The 16,044-nt window shown below is 41.3% G+C and overlaps 1 protein-coding gene across 1 annotated transcript in view; it reads left to right on the top strand.

Annotated features, from left to right (window-relative positions):
* The window catches only part of LOC5571711 (neurotactin), a 166,753-nt gene that overhangs the window by 141,971 nt on the left and 8,738 nt on the right, over positions 1–16,044 (top strand). Inside the window, exon 4 of the mRNA XM_001659807.2 lies at positions 14,930–15,991. Coding sequence (XP_001659857.1) covers positions 14,971–15,991 — 1,021 coding nt within the window. The 5' untranslated portion in view covers positions 14,930–14,970. The remainder of the gene's footprint in view (positions 1–14,929; positions 15,992–16,044) is intronic.

The raw sequence follows: 16,044 nt of genomic DNA, 5'->3' as shown, positions 1-16,044 counted from the left end.
TACCCAGCAAGGCACTCCAAAACAGGAAAAAAATATTCTCCGGCAACGAAAATACGCGCGAATCCGTCAGGAAAATCAATCGGACGACGCAAAACCGAACTGTCCTGCTTGGGCTTCACGAAGCACTACCCAGCAAGACGCTCCAAAACAGGAAAAAAATATTCTCCGGCAACGAAAATACGCGCGAATCCGTCATGCAAAATCAATCGGACGACGCAAAACCGAACTGTCCTGCTTGGGCTTCACGAAGCACTACCCAGCAAGGCACTCCAAAACAGGAAAAAAATATTCTCCGGCAACGAAAATACGCGCGAATCCGTCAGGAAAATCAATCGGACGACGCAAAACCGAACTGTCCTGCTTGGGCTTCACGAAGCACTACCCAGCAGGGCGCTCCAAAACAGGGGAAAAAATTCTCCGGCAACGAAAATACGCGCGAATCCGTCAGGAAAATCAATCGGACGACGCAAAACCGAACTGTCCTGCTTGGGCTTCACGAAGCACTACCCAGCAAGACGCTCCAAAACAGGGGAAAAAATTCTCCGGCAACGAAAATACGCGCGAATCCGTCATGCAAAATCAATCGGACGACGCAAAACCGAACTGTCCTGCTTGGGCTTCACGAAGCACTACCCAGCAAGGCACTCCAAAACAGGAAAAAAATATTCTCCGGCAACGAAAATACGCGCGAATCCGTCATGCAAAATCAATCGGACGACGCAAAACCGAACTGTCCTGCTTGGGCTTCACGAAGCACTACCCAGCAGGGCGCTCCAAAACAGGGGAAAAAATTCTCCGGCAACGAAAATACGCGCGAATCCGTCAGGAAAATCAATCGGACGACGCAAAACCGAACTGTCCTGCTTGGGCTTCACGAAGCACTACCCAGCAAGGCACTCCAAAACAGGAAAAAAATATTCTCCGGCAACGAAAATACGCGCGAATCCGTCAGGAAAATCAATCGGACGACGCAAAACCGAACTGTCCTGCTTGGGCTTCACGAAGCACTACCCAGCAAGACGCTCCAAAACAGGGGAAAAAATTCTCCGGCAACGAAAATACGCGCGAATCCGTCATGCAAAATCAATCGGACGACGCAAAACCGAACTGTCCTGCTTGGGCTTCACGAAGCACTACCCAGCAAGACGCTCCAAAACAGGGGCAAAAAATTCTCCGGCAACGAAAATACGCGCGAATCCGTCATGCAAAATCAATCGGACGACGCAAAACCGAACTGTCCTGCTTGGGCTTCACGAAGCACTACCCAGCAAGGCACTCCAAAACAGGAAAAAAATATTCTCCGGCAACGAAAATACGCGCGAATCCGTCATGCAAAATCAATCGGACGACGCAAAACCGAACTGTCCTGCTTGGGCTTCACGAAGCACTACCCAGCAGGGCGCTCCAAAACAGGGGAAAAAATTCTCCGGCAACGAAAATACGCGCGAATCCGTCAGGAAAATCAATCGGACGACGCAAAACCGAACTGTCCTGCTTGGGCTTCACGAAGCACTACCCAGCAAGACGCTCCAAAACAGGGGAAAAAATTCTCCGGCAACGAAAATACGCGCGAATCCGTCATGCAAAATCAATCGGACGACGCAAAACCGAACTGTCCTGCTTGGGCTTCACGAAGCACTACCCAGCAAGACGCTCCAAAACAGGGGCAAAAAATTCTCCGGCAACGAAAATACGCGCGAATCCGTCATGCAAAATCAATCGGACGACGCAAAACCGAACTGTCCTGCTTGGGCTTCACGAAGCACTACCCAGCAAGGCACTCCAAAACAGGAAAAAAATATTCTCCGGCAACGAAAATACGCGCGAATCCGTCAGGAAAATCAATCGGACGACGCAAAACCGAACTGTCCTGCTTGGGCTTCACGAAGCACTACCCAGCAAGACGCTCCAAAACAGGGGCAAAAAATTCTCCGGCAACGAAAATACGCGCGAATCCGTCATGCAAAATCAATCGGACGACGCAAAACCGAACTGTCCTGCTTGGGCTTCACGAAGCACTACCCAGCAAGGCACTCCAAAACAGGAAAAAAATATTCTCCGGCAACGAAAATACGCGCGAATCCGTCAGGAAAATCAATCGGACGACGCAAAACCGAACTGTCCTGCTTGGGCTTCACGAAGCACTACCCAGCAAGGCACTCCAAAACAGGAAAAAAATATTCTCCGGCAACGAAAATACGCGCGAATCCGTCAGGAAAATCAATCGGACGACGCAAAACCGAACTGTCCTGCTTGGGCTTCACGAAGCACTACCCAGCAAGGCACTCCAAAACAGGAAAAAAATATTCTCCGGCAACGAAAATACGCGCGAATCCGTCAGGAAAATCAATCGGACGACGCAAAACCGAACTGTCCTGCTTGGGCTTCACGAAGCACTACCCAGCAAGACGCTCCAAAACAGGGGAAAAAATTCTCCGGCAACGAAAATACGCGCGAATCCGTCATGCAAAATCAATCGGACGACGCAAAACCGAACTGTCCTGCTTGGGCTTCACGAAGCACTACCCAGCAAGGCACTCCAAAACAGGAAAAAAATATTCTCCGGCAACGAAAATACGCGCGAATCCGTCATGCAAAATCAATCGGACGACGCAAAACCGAACTGTCCTGCTTGGGCTTCACGAAGCACTACCCAGCAGGGCGCTCCAAAACAGGGGAAAAAATTCTCCGGCAACGAAAATACGCGCGAATCCGTCAGGAAAATCAATCGGACGACGCAAAACCGAACTGTCCTGCTTGGGCTTCACGAAGCACTACCCAGCAAGGCACTCCAAAACAGGAAAAAAATATTCTCCGGCAACGAAAATACGCGCGAATCCGTCAGGAAAATCAATCGGACGACGCAAAACCGAACTGTCCTGCTTGGGCTTCACGAAGCACTACCCAGCAAGACGCTCCAAAACAGGGGAAAAAATTCTCCGGCAACGAAAATACGCGCGAATCCGTCATGCAAAATCAATCGGACGACGCAAAACCGAACTGTCCTGCTTGGGCTTCACGAAGCACTACCCAGCAAGACGCTCCAAAACAGGGGCAAAAAATTCTCCGGCAACGAAAATACGCGCGAATCCGTCATGCAAAATCAATCGGACGACGCAAAACCGAACTGTCCTGCTTGGGCTTCACGAAGCACTACCCAGCAAGGCACTCCAAAACAGGAAAAAAATATTCTCCGGCAACGAAAATACGCGCGAATCCGTCATGCAAAATCAATCGGACGACGCAAAACCGAACTGTCCTGCTTGGGCTTCACGAAGCACTACCCAGCAGGGCGCTCCAAAACAGGGGAAAAAATTCTCCGGCAACGAAAATACGCGCGAATCCGTCAGGAAAATCAATCGGACGACGCAAAACCGAACTGTCCTGCTTGGGCTTCACGAAGCACTACCCAGCAAGACGCTCCAAAACAGGGGAAAAAATTCTCCGGCAACGAAAATACGCGCGAATCCGTCATGCAAAATCAATCGGACGACGCAAAACCGAACTGTCCTGCTTGGGCTTCACGAAGCACTACCCAGCAAGACGCTCCAAAACAGGGGCAAAAAATTCTCCGGCAACGAAAATACGCGCGAATCCGTCATGCAAAATCAATCGGACGACGCAAAACCGAACTGTCCTGCTTGGGCTTCACGAAGCACTACCCAGCAAGGCACTCCAAAACAGGAAAAAAATATTCTCCGGCAACGAAAATACGCGCGAATCCGTCAGGAAAATCAATCGGACGACGCAAAACCGAACTGTCCTGCTTGGGCTTCACGAAGCACTACCCAGCAAGACGCTCCAAAACAGGGGCAAAAAATTCTCCGGCAACGAAAATACGCGCGAATCCGTCATGCAAAATCAATCGGACGACGCAAAACCGAACTGTCCTGCTTGGGCTTCACGAAGCACTACCCAGCAAGGCACTCCAAAACAGGAAAAAAATATTCTCCGGCAACGAAAATACGCGCGAATCCGTCAGGAAAATCAATCGGACGACGCAAAACCGAACTGTCCTGCTTGGGCTTCACGAAGCACTACCCAGCAAGGCACTCCAAAACAGGAAAAAAATATTCTCCGGCAACGAAAATACGCGCGAATCCGTCAGGAAAATCAATCGGACGACGCAAAACCGAACTGTCCTGCTTGGGCTTCACGAAGCACTACCCAGCAAGGCACTCCAAAACAGGAAAAAAATATTCTCCGGCAACGAAAATACGCGCGAATCCGTCAGGAAAATCAATCGGACGACGCAAAACCGAACTGTCCTGCTTGGGCTTCACGAAGCACTCCGCAGTGATGTCAGAGTTGCTATCTGTAAAATCATAGCATTTAATGTGAATTGATCACAAAAATCATTGAAATTTTATTAAATCAGTGATCTTGTGATGGAAAACTATTTGCAAAATGATAAGTTTTTATAATATGCAGCAAATGTTCCGAAAACAAGCATATAACAATTGCTAGAAAAATTTGTCACCAATCACCAGGCAACACCGTCATCCCTTGCAAACATAAACCGTACCGATGCATAACAAAAATATGCGATAAATTCAATTTAAAACAGAGAAATTCCGTTGCCCTTCATTAAATTGTAATGTTTTCTTTCGATATGTACGATTGAAGAGTTGATTTTGATTTCCAATACTCGTCAATCTACTAAATTTACCATGTGTTTACATAAAAATATGCTAAACACAAATGTTATATTTTTTGTTTGTTTGTTTTGAAAATATACATGGAAAGGCGACACTACTACTATTACATCAATGATGATTCTAATGATTCTTTGAGTTACACGCCGCTTCACCTTAAACTCTTGGTGTGTTTATTTTCGAGTTTCTGATCTAGGTAAATATACAAAGAACGCATTCTGATGGCTAACGGTAGGAAAGTGTGAACGAAGCATAACAGTTCGCCCTTTCGGTATACCACTGCACTATCAGTAGGGGAGCTGGGGCATCAATGAGATACCATATCAGTCCCACTAGCCAAAAGTAGGCATTAGAGACAATCGACCTCAAAGTTTTAATCGTGTGCTCACCGTGGAAACCTTCTATTATTATTCATAAATTTAAAAAAAACTGGCAATTGCAATCTTCTACAGATAAACTTGTATGCATTTTATAAAGGAGTAAAACTAATCGCAATTGACAGCTTGACTAATGCTCTGTAGAGGCATAATACTGATTTCATTGATTATGAGTCTAATTCAAACAATGATTTAATAAGTTGTTTTAGTAATTATAACTATAGAGCATACAAGAAAAGGACATAAACTTTCATATGAGACGTAATATGATTAGGATGAGACATTTTGTGGATAGGATTTAGGAAAGAATATCAACGTAATTGTGTTTTTCATCATGCTTGCAGTCTCTTTACAAAATTCCTTTATATTGCGGATACAATACTTTTCTAAAACATCAAAAAGTAACTTTTCAATATGAAAAGTATTCAACACATAAAAACTAATATCTATTGCAAATTAAGCACAAAAATAAGCTTACAAGCTGAAAACTTGCAAAAAACAGCAATGCATACAGCGATCCAAAATTTGCGCTATGTAATCAATAAAAGAAAAAAAAAGATTCTAATCGGACACTGCTCTCCCCTATTCTGGGTCACAGTGGCAGCAAGTCCCTTCAATCCCACATTGAGATGCCCAATACGACCGGCAGTCGGTGCCCCACAATCAAGCCAAATCGCGTCGCCTTCGTTTACGGATTTGTTTTCCTCCGCATAGTTTTCCCAGCCATTGGCCATAAACAACCACTTGAAATGGTTTCTTCGGCTCTATAAAAGATCGTCGTCGTCGGCGTGCTGAAGGAACATGCATGCATATGCCATAAATAAACGACGAAAAAGACATCTCAATCGTTTTTAAAACACATCGCCGTCCGTACCTCTCCAACTACATATACTTTCTTCACAACACATGGCCCTATTCACGTCTAGTGAGAAAAATGTTACCTTTCCCTATTTAGCAGATGATCCATTCACACTTCACCTTATTAGCAGCAAAGCAAGCGTTGGGTCTTGCTTGGGCCCAGTGGTTCCCAAACTGTGGGTTGCGACCTCCTGACTGAAATTTCATTTTTTTTTTTTGTAAGTTTCAAAGATCTTTAAAATTTTAAAAAATCCTAAGTTTTTGTTCATAAAACCGAATAATATTTGCAAAAATCCAACGAGCTTTAAGCACTGCAACACTAGAAACTCAAAAAGTTCCAATTAAACAATTTAATCATGGGCGTAGCCAGGACTTCAGTCAGGGGTGAGGGGGCGAATGACTTTAACAGTTCGTTTACGAATTTCACACAAAGACGATTTTATACGCAACCTCTGCACTCTTTTTCCACGAAACTATAAACTATCCTCCTTATTCATTCACAGTGAGCAAAGTGCAGTTCAAAACAAGTCTTGGTACCTTTGTTTTCTGATAAACATGTCTTTTATCGGTTTGAAAAATTCTAGATTTAAAAAAAGTTCCAACAAAATCTTTTGTAGCATAATGAATAGCAATTTTATCCTTGGTCAGTTATTTATACGAAATATTATTGCTTCATACAGTTGCTTCAAGGAATGCTGAAATAGATTCTAACAACATTTTTACAGGCATCTCCAAAATAGATTTTCGAAGTTTTCCTCTAAGGAATTCGTAAAAATTTTCCCAGAAACTGTATCTGAATTCCATTGGAGATTTCTCCGGGATTGGTCCTCCGGTTATGTATTATATAAAATGTAAAATAGATGTTATGCGGTCTTCTATGTCCACAGCGTGCAGTAGTCTCCTTGATGGTTTCTCTCTTCACGGTCTGATTCAAATCAACCACGTACTCAATCAGAATGAACGTCTTTTGGATTTGGTTCTTGTTAACGAAGCAGCCTTTGGAAACTGTGCTCTTTCCGAGGCCATTGAGCCACTCTGCGCTCTTGATAATGATCATCCTGCTTTAGAGTTGGATTGTTATCTGCCTAGACCTCTTAAGTTTGATAATGTTTCGTATGAATCTGGTTTTGACTTTCGCAAAGCTGATTTTCACGGCTTAAGCGAAGCACTACTTCGATGCGATTGGCGATTTTTAAATGCTGCGGGTATCTATATTACTGCTGTTGACAGCTATACAAGAATGATGCAAACTATCTTGCCCGATCATGTTCCATTACGCAGGCCACCCGCAATACCTCCGTGGAGTAACTTTCGTCTTAAAAACTTGAAACGAAAGAGATCCAAAGCGCATCGGAAATACTGTAGAACTCGTTGTATTGTTGCCAAGCAGGCCTTGACCAGAGCAAGTAATAAACTGGGAGGGAGAAACCGATACAAAATTTCTGTACGTCAAGGTGAGCCGAGATTTCTGCTGACACGAACTGTCACTGTGAGCCCGGATCTTAAAGAGTGGACAAACATGAAAAAGCGCGTAATTTATCAAAACATATTTTTTGCATTTTATCCAAGTTGACAACAATCGGTTGAAATTCAATTCCTGCAAGTACAATAGCAATGTCACGATAGCATCTTTTATTTTGATAGAGCGTAAGTATTGAAACACGCATCTTTTTACTCTTTACAAATAAAAATGAAAATTAAAAACACAGAAAACTATGGCCCTTTTCCCATGTTTGTCCAGAAAGATCGAAGGTGCACAACAAATGAAAACTAGCGATTTTCCCCAAGCCTGCCTTGATTGTCGTTAGGGAGCTGGAGTTATCTTGCAGTTTGGAAAAGTTTTGTTTCATTTTTCGTGTGTAGTATCGGTGCCTCCCCCCAGGTAATAAATATCGACTGTATAATCGGCTTCTTTACAAACGTTATGCTATGGACCGATGCACGAGTTCACTAATTTGACGTTTGAGCGGTGCCGAATTCACTGGTCTCCATGGTCACATAAATAACACGGCACCGCTCAAACGTCAAAAAGTGAACGCGTGCATCGGTCCATACGAACGCAAAATAATTTACGCAGAAATCCTAAACAATTTTGGAATTTTGTAAAATCGAAGCGCAATGAGACTGGTCTGCCATCAGAAATTTTCTTGGGCTCGTCGCATGCCTCCTCTACTCCGGAAAAATGCAATCTTTTTGCTAGGCACTTCCAAGGCGCATTTAATGAAACTACAGCCGACGATTCGCAGATTGACATTGCCTGTAGAAACACCCCTATGGACCGATGCACGAGTTCACTATTTGACGTTTGAGCGGTGCCGTGTTATTTACGTGACCATGGCAACGAGTGAATTCGGCACCGCTCAAACGTCAAATCAGTGAACTCGTGCATAGGTCCATCAATGTATGTGAGCTTTCGATTAGTAATATCACAAGTCAACAGGTCGCTGCTGCGATATGCAAAATGAAGTACTCCACTGCTTCAAGTCCTGATGGAATCCCGTCCTGTGTATTGAAAAGATGCTGCAATGCCTTAAGCCCAGTGTTAGCTTCTCTGTTCAATATTTCGCTTCAGCAATGTCGTTTTCCGTCCAGTTGGAAACTCTCTATCATGTTCCCCGTATACAAGAAAGGTGACAAGAGAGACGTTGAGAATTACCGTGGAATTACATCCCTATGTGCCAGCTCAAAAGTCTTCGAAATCGTCGTTTATGATATGTTATAAGCTGCCAGTAATGATTATATTTGTACCAGTCAACATGGATTCTACCCAAAGAGATCTGTTTCTACAAACCTGGTGATTTTCGCTTCACATTGTATACGGAACATGGACGATGGGCTACAAACAGATGTGGTATATACTGATTTCAAATCTGCATTCGATCGTGTAGATCACAACATCTTGTTGAAGCGACTCGAGCTGCTTGGCGTATCTTTCAATACTATTTGCTGGCTTAAATCGTACTTAACAAATCGGAAACTACGTGTAATGATTGGCTCTGAAAAATCAATTGCGTTCAACAATTTATCTGGCGTACCACAAGGAAGCAATCTCGGACCCTTACTATTCTCGCTCTTCATCAACGATTTGTCTCGTCTACTACCTACAGGATGCAAATTATTTTTTGCCGATGACGTAAAAATATACTTAACAATCAGAAGTTTCGACGATTGCATTAGATTACAAGAATTGTTAAATATCTTTGTTGAGTGGAGCTCAATCAACAAGCTTACCTTGAGTTTACACAAGTGCAGTGTTATATCATTTCATCGCAAACTTAAGCCCATGATCTACAATTATACCATCGGCAATCGTAACTTGGAGCGTATTGACCACGTACGGGACTTGGGCGTTATTTTGGATACTGCTCTCACTTTTCGCATCCATTTTGAAGACATTATCTCCAGAGCTAATCGACAGTTAGGATTTATTTTTCAAAATCTGTGACGAATTCAAAGATCCTCTGTGTCTCCGTTCACTATACTGCGCACTTGTACGATCACTGTTGGAATCCAATGTTGTTGCCTGGTGCCCATATCAGTTGACTTGGATAAACAGAATTGAAGCTGTCCAAAAGAAATTTATAAGGCGTGCACTTCGCTTTCTGCCCTGGCGTGATCCGGTGAACTTACCTCCGTACGAGCATCGATGCCGTCTCCTTGGACTTGATACACTGGTCAGCAGAAGATCCGCACAGCAGGCTGGATTTGCAGCGAAGGTGATACTTGGAGAAATAGACGCACCAGAAATCCTGTCTCAGTTAAATTTTTATGCACCGGAACGAATCCTGCGACAGCGAAACTTTTTCATGGCTGGAGGCAGTAATACGGTTTACGGGCAACACAACCCAATCAATGCCGTACAGACGGTATTCAATGAAGCATATGAATTGTTCGACTTCAACATTTTCAGGCGAGAATATGTCCAATAACTTAACGTTAGAAAAATTTAGCTACATGTCTCTTTTTGTTTTTTTTTTTCAGATGCTGACGGAGAATACCTCTGTATATTTGCAATACTTGACTCATTTTTAAATTGTATGTCCTGCTTACTTAATGTGTTTAGTGTATTTAATAAGTCATGTTATTTTATGTAGAAAGATATTTGAAAAGATGCGGGGTTTTTACGTCTTTTGGAGACTGGCCACAATTTCTCCTAGTGTCAACTCCAAGGGACTTTTCCCCACCACCTCAATATTCATTAAGACAAAAGTCAGATGAAGGAAATCAAATAAATAAATAAATAAATAAATAAATAAATAAATAAATAAATAAATAAAACTTATAAAAACACAAGGTTTATGAACTTTTAATAACGTTAATAACATTTAATAAGATTTGAAATTAAAATTTGAAAATTTCGAAAATGAATTTTCGAGAACCCCTTTAAGAAATCCTTTTAAAAAATATCTCTCATGAATCCCAGAGAAATGTCTGGATAAAATTTTCACAGAGGTATTTCACAGAGGTATTTCCGAAACTTATTCCAGGTATCTGAACAGTTCTGTAAACATCCCTGAAAAAGCCCTATCAGCATTTCCGGACAAAATGCTAGGATAATATTTTAAAACTACTCAATTTTTATTATTATTATTATTATTATCTAACGAGATTTGCAGCCCGAGGAAAATCTGAAGAAATTCCTAAAAAAAACATATAGAACAATTCCCGAAGGTAGTATCTTCGACTAATACTTAGAAGAATTCATACAAATTTCCCAGTATGTTCTTTGCAGAAATTATTGACACAATTCATGACAGTAGCATAGCTAGGGCCCCGAAATCATGATGAAAATTTCTCATAGCAGTAGATATTCGGTTTTAGCAAACATACATGCAAGGAGGATCAGGTTTGAAGGGGACCTGAATTGGTAATATATGCTTAAGCCAGAGGAAGCCAGGAAGTGGTTTTTTAACATTTAATAATAAGCCTTATTCTGAAGTCAGTCCCCATGGCTTTTAAAACGAATGTTTTTACTCACAATTTTATAGTTCTTGAAAAATACCAAATCATTCTTCGATTTTAAGTTGAATCCTGATGTATTCTTGAAACTCCTGCTCCTGCTGCTACTACTATTCCACAGGTTTAAGGAATTATTTTTGGAAAACCATCAGGAATTCTCCTAGTGAATCCTACAGTATTACGCACAAAGATTCCTTCCGGGATCTCACCAGTAAGTGTTATAGAGATCACTCTAACGATTCTCCAAGGAATTTGTCTTGAAAACTTTTAAATGATTTCTCAAAATATGAGAAGTCCAACAATATGGTTACTCCACAAATTCATCCAGAATTTTTTACAGGTTTTTCTAGGAAGATTCTTTCAAAAAATCTTCTACCGTTTTCTTCAGTATTGCTTTCTCAGATAAATAATTGGAGAAATATTCCTACAGAACTACTACTAGGAATTAATTCATGTAGGAGTTTTTTCAGAGGAATCATACAAGAATTTCTCGAAATGTTCCCATGTCGTCTTTACAGTAATGCTTTCAGTCCTTTTTAGAACCATTCCTTCTGTAGTGATTATCCTAGGAATTACTCCACAAATTCTTTTTAAAAATTATTCCACAATATTAGGAATTCTTCCAGATGTTTAACTATAAATTCAACCGAGGATTACTCATAAGTTTCTGTAGAAATTTTAAGTTTTTAAAGAATTCCTAGAATAACTTTTGAAATAAATTCTCCATGGATTCATCAGTTTTTCGCAAGAGTCTAGAAAAAATTAAAAAATCTTCAAAAGACTTCTCTCTTGTAGGAATTTATTTCACTATGATCAGTGATATCTTTAAGATTTAGTTTAAAAATATCTGCCGGATTTTTTTTCAGGAATTTGTCAAAATATATCAGAAAAATTTCCAAAGTATATCGTTGGAGATATTCTTAGAGAAATCTTGGATGAGTTCCTGGAAAAAAATTGAAGAACCTGTTGAAGAATTCATAAAAATACTTGGGAGATATAATTCAAGGGAGCTTTGGGCAAATTTCTAGTTAAAATATTAAAAAATAAGATTCTAAACACTCCACGAGAGATTCTCTGGAGTAATTTCTGAAATCTATAGAAGAATCGCTCTGGAGACCGAGAAACATCACTTCTTTGAGAAATTAAAGAACTAATCTTGTTGAAATCCTTGGTTTAATTTCTGAGGATTTCCTTGGAAAAATTTCTGGATTAATTCTTAAAGGTATCTTGAACAAAAATCTGGAAAGAATTCATCAGGAAATTTGTAATGATTTGTTATCGCCTTAATGATGAATGTTCGAATTAAAAGCTGAACGAAACTTTAAGCAAATGCTTAAATTACATTCTGATGAATTTCCAGAAAAAAAATCATGCAATACATGTACTAATGATTAGCATAACTTCACGAGGAACTCCAAAGCTTGTTTGAGAAATGGGTTGTTGAATTCTCTGAGGAATCCTTATTAAATCGTGGACACTTAGCCACTACCAGCCCGGAAGTGGTCGTATCGGTATATTACTCTTCATTAATTGACATTTTGATTCCTAAAAAAGATAAAAACGACTTGAACAATTAGATGAACACAAGTCTTATTATTTCCAATCGCAAATCTTAAAATTGATTCAAATGATATCATGATTTGACTAGTCACATGTCAAATGAATGTTAGCACCTATTTAGAGGGCCCCCGAATATGACTCCGAATTGGGCCCCAAAAACTCTAGCTACGTCACTGATCCATAATGTAATTTCTTCTTTTTCAAGTTTTGTAAAGATTCCAAAGATAAATTTTTAAAGGTAAGAGAGCAATTAGGAGATTATTGTGAAATTTTGGTATATAAGCTTCCAAAAAAACGTAAACGTAATAACGTTGCTGAGGACTTGATGGAGAAATTCGAACAATCTCTTGAATAAATTTATGGAATATTTATGAATTCTTTGAATGATTTTCATGAAATCATTTCAAATGGTAAAAAAAATATTGAGTTTTATAACATAATGTTGGTAGGTTGTTCGCAAGATCCATTATGGACTGTTTTATTATTATTTTATTGTAAATTATTCGAATAATTTCTAGTAGGATATTGGACATAGACCGCATTTTAAAAATTCGAATAAAGCGCCCATGAATTCAGCTGACAGAAATATTCTCCAAAGAGTCCTCAGGTTTAATCGAAAGTTATTGTCTTCGAAGAATAAAATATGTAAATCATTTTTAGATTTACATCCTGATAACTACATTTTAACTTAATGAACATCTACCGTTTTATCTTAAATTCCGATCACTCGACTTTTTAATTGTTTTTTTTTTAACCAATTTCTTCAATGATTCAACTACTCTACATTTGAGTAGTGGTGAAAAAAACAATTCTTACCTTTGAAATTGCCACTGTTCGGAACACCAGTCATGTTCGGAATATAAAACAAAACTGTATCCAATTTTTCACTCATTTTGAAAAAAAAAAAATGCAATTATCACACATAGAAATCCACCAGCTTGTTCTACAGGAAACTTCTGTCTTACTGTTTTGAAATGAACTCGACGGTTTTATGTGTCGTGTAACCGCAAAGTTTGGGAACCTTTGCTTTAGCCCTTAGCCAGTATTGAGTGGGTGTCACAAGTAAAGTAGGTGGGTAGTTTGTCATTCTTTGGCGTTCGCGTTCGTCTTACTTCCTTATGGGCCATATACATAGCTCGCAGATGCTTTTCCTGCCAACAATGACAACAATGCACGTGTGGTTGGCGGGAAGTCATTACGGGGAAAGGGCTGCAGTGAAATTAATGCCGCCATAGAAGCGCCTCAATGCACATCGCTCTGGAATGCTGGTTCCATTTTCATTCTTGTATGTAAATTAACTCGTTGTCTTTTCGGGCCTTACACTGCTGGTGGTGATTGCCCTTTGTGTCTTTTGGTGGACTGACAAAAGATGTGAGATATGCTGAAGGAAACATGACCTTTTTTGAAATTTCGAACATCGTTAGATGATAGGACAAGCTGTCTCTGTGAACAAGGCAGTACTCTAATGGTTCGTCTATTTTCAGAATTCAGAAATTTAAAAAAGAAATTTGATGCAATCTCATATTTATGAGCAGCTCACAATTTTTGGTTTCAATTTGACTGAATTAGAAAATAACTGTTTCATTTAAAACAAACGTTACAATTTCCTTTCCTAGTCAAGTGCTAAACCGTATCTAATAAAAGCGCGAGAGGTGTGTTTTCCGTTGATGCAAGTCGAGAGTCACGAATAAAATTGGATTAATGGTGTCCATAATCAGCTCATGAGAAGCGTTCCATAGCAACACGAGAAGCAAGCTTCCGTTCACGTTGTTCTCCGCCAGGTATATTGCAGTATAGGTACTGCACATTCCAAAAGACTATGATGAGTGCCATAACCAAGTTTGTATCGATGAGGGGATTTGCCGCACATCAACCGCGAGTGTGCCAATTGCCCCCGGAACCGGTAAAGGGTACTCAATTCAGGAGTTCGAGGCGTTAAGAGTAAGCCGAAGATAAATTTTAAATTGAACCTGAACTTCACCCATCGGTTTGGTCGAGCATTGGATTAGGGTTACCAGAAGGATTATTTCATAGCAGATACCATAAAACATGTCTACAACTAAAAGCTTAGAACGACTTTTAACGCGATAACCACGAAGTGCGTTTCAAATCAATCCCTATAATCACCATATAACCCTCTGGTCACCCTATTCTGAAGATAAAGCGAGCAAGAGAAGCAGAAAAAATGTTGCATTTAAGTATCACTATCCAAGCGCGGTGCACTTCTGGCGTGCTTCTGTAACTACATTCAACTTGTAAGCTACGAAATGGGAGCATGCTAGAAAAGGCCATCAATTTACGAGTACACCGCGCTATGTAATCTGAAATAACAGTTATCTGACTTGATTTTTGCCCCTGACTATCTTTTGGCTCACTGACTTCCAAGATGCATTGTGGCCTTACATGGTCGTATCAATCGGATGGATGATCTAAATTCACTAAATGAAACCGATAATCAATCTGCTACATACCCGCAATCAGATTCTACAACGATTTTCCCTTTCTCTTCTTTCCTTTTAGAGATTTCATAAACCGCATACCGTTAGGAACCAGCTACAATCATGGGTGAAACAGACGATAAGGATACAGCGCCGCCAACTGCACCCACAGAGAAGCCAACAACAGAAACACCTGCTGCCCCCGAGCCCCACCATGAACCGGAAGCCGATCCAAAGGAAACTGAGAAGCTACTGGCCACCCGCGAAGAAAAGACTGACGACAAAGAAACTGAGAAGCCTGCCGATGAGAAGAAGCGAAGCAGCGAAAACGTGAACGGTACCGAAGAGATTATCAATATCCCCGATGAAACATCAACCGAAACGGTCAAAGTGGAAGACGAGAAGGCCAAAACGGACAAGCCGAACAAAGTACAGGCAGAAGAGCGAGAAGTTAAACCGAAAAAAGTCCCGGCCGGTGCCTTCAAACTCCCTGGATTCTTCAACAAGGGCAAAGCCAAGGAAGCCGATGGAGCCGATAACGAACTGCTGGAAAAGCAAGAAACCGATAAGGATGCCAAGGCAGCGGAAGCGGCAGAAGAAAAACCAAAGCGTCCCGGATTTTTCGCCAATCTACGTCTGCGTAATCCGTTCGCCAAGAAGCAGGCCGAGCCGGTGCCAACCGAGGAAACCAAAGCTAAACCAGAGGAAGAGGAGAACGATGAAGTGACGGCAGAAGCCACCGACAAGAAGCCCGAGGATGAAAGTGCAGTCGAGAAAAAAGAAGAGGCACAGGAAACCGAACAGGCACCGAAGAAAGGGCTGCTGGATGCACTGAAAGTTCCACTGGCTAGCATAATCCCGAAAAGGTTCAAATCCGCAACCGGAGAGGGCGAAGACGATCTGGAGCTGGGAAAAAGACCAAAGAATCGCGCCGGCTTAGCATCGATGGAAACTCTAGATGATTCGCTGAAGGACACCGAAACGAAGGATACCGTAGACAACAAACCGGGTGCCAATGGCACCGACTCGGAAGCACTGGTCAAACCCGAGGAGAAGAAAGACACCGAAAAGGATGAGGCTGACGAACCGGCTCCGTCCAAGTATCCCTGTCTGGAACGTATTCGGAACTACAGGTGCACAGTTGGTAAGTTGAGTTACATTTTCATGGGAGTTTACCTACCTTACCTTGATACCTTG

Source organism: Aedes aegypti, chromosome 2 (genome assembly GCF_002204515.2).
Source record: "Aedes aegypti strain LVP_AGWG chromosome 2, AaegL5.0 Primary Assembly, whole genome shotgun sequence".
In the NCBI taxonomy this organism is placed as follows: Eukaryota; Metazoa; Arthropoda; class Insecta; order Diptera; family Culicidae; genus Aedes; species Aedes aegypti.
This window is presented reverse-complemented; position numbering and strand designations above follow the sequence as displayed.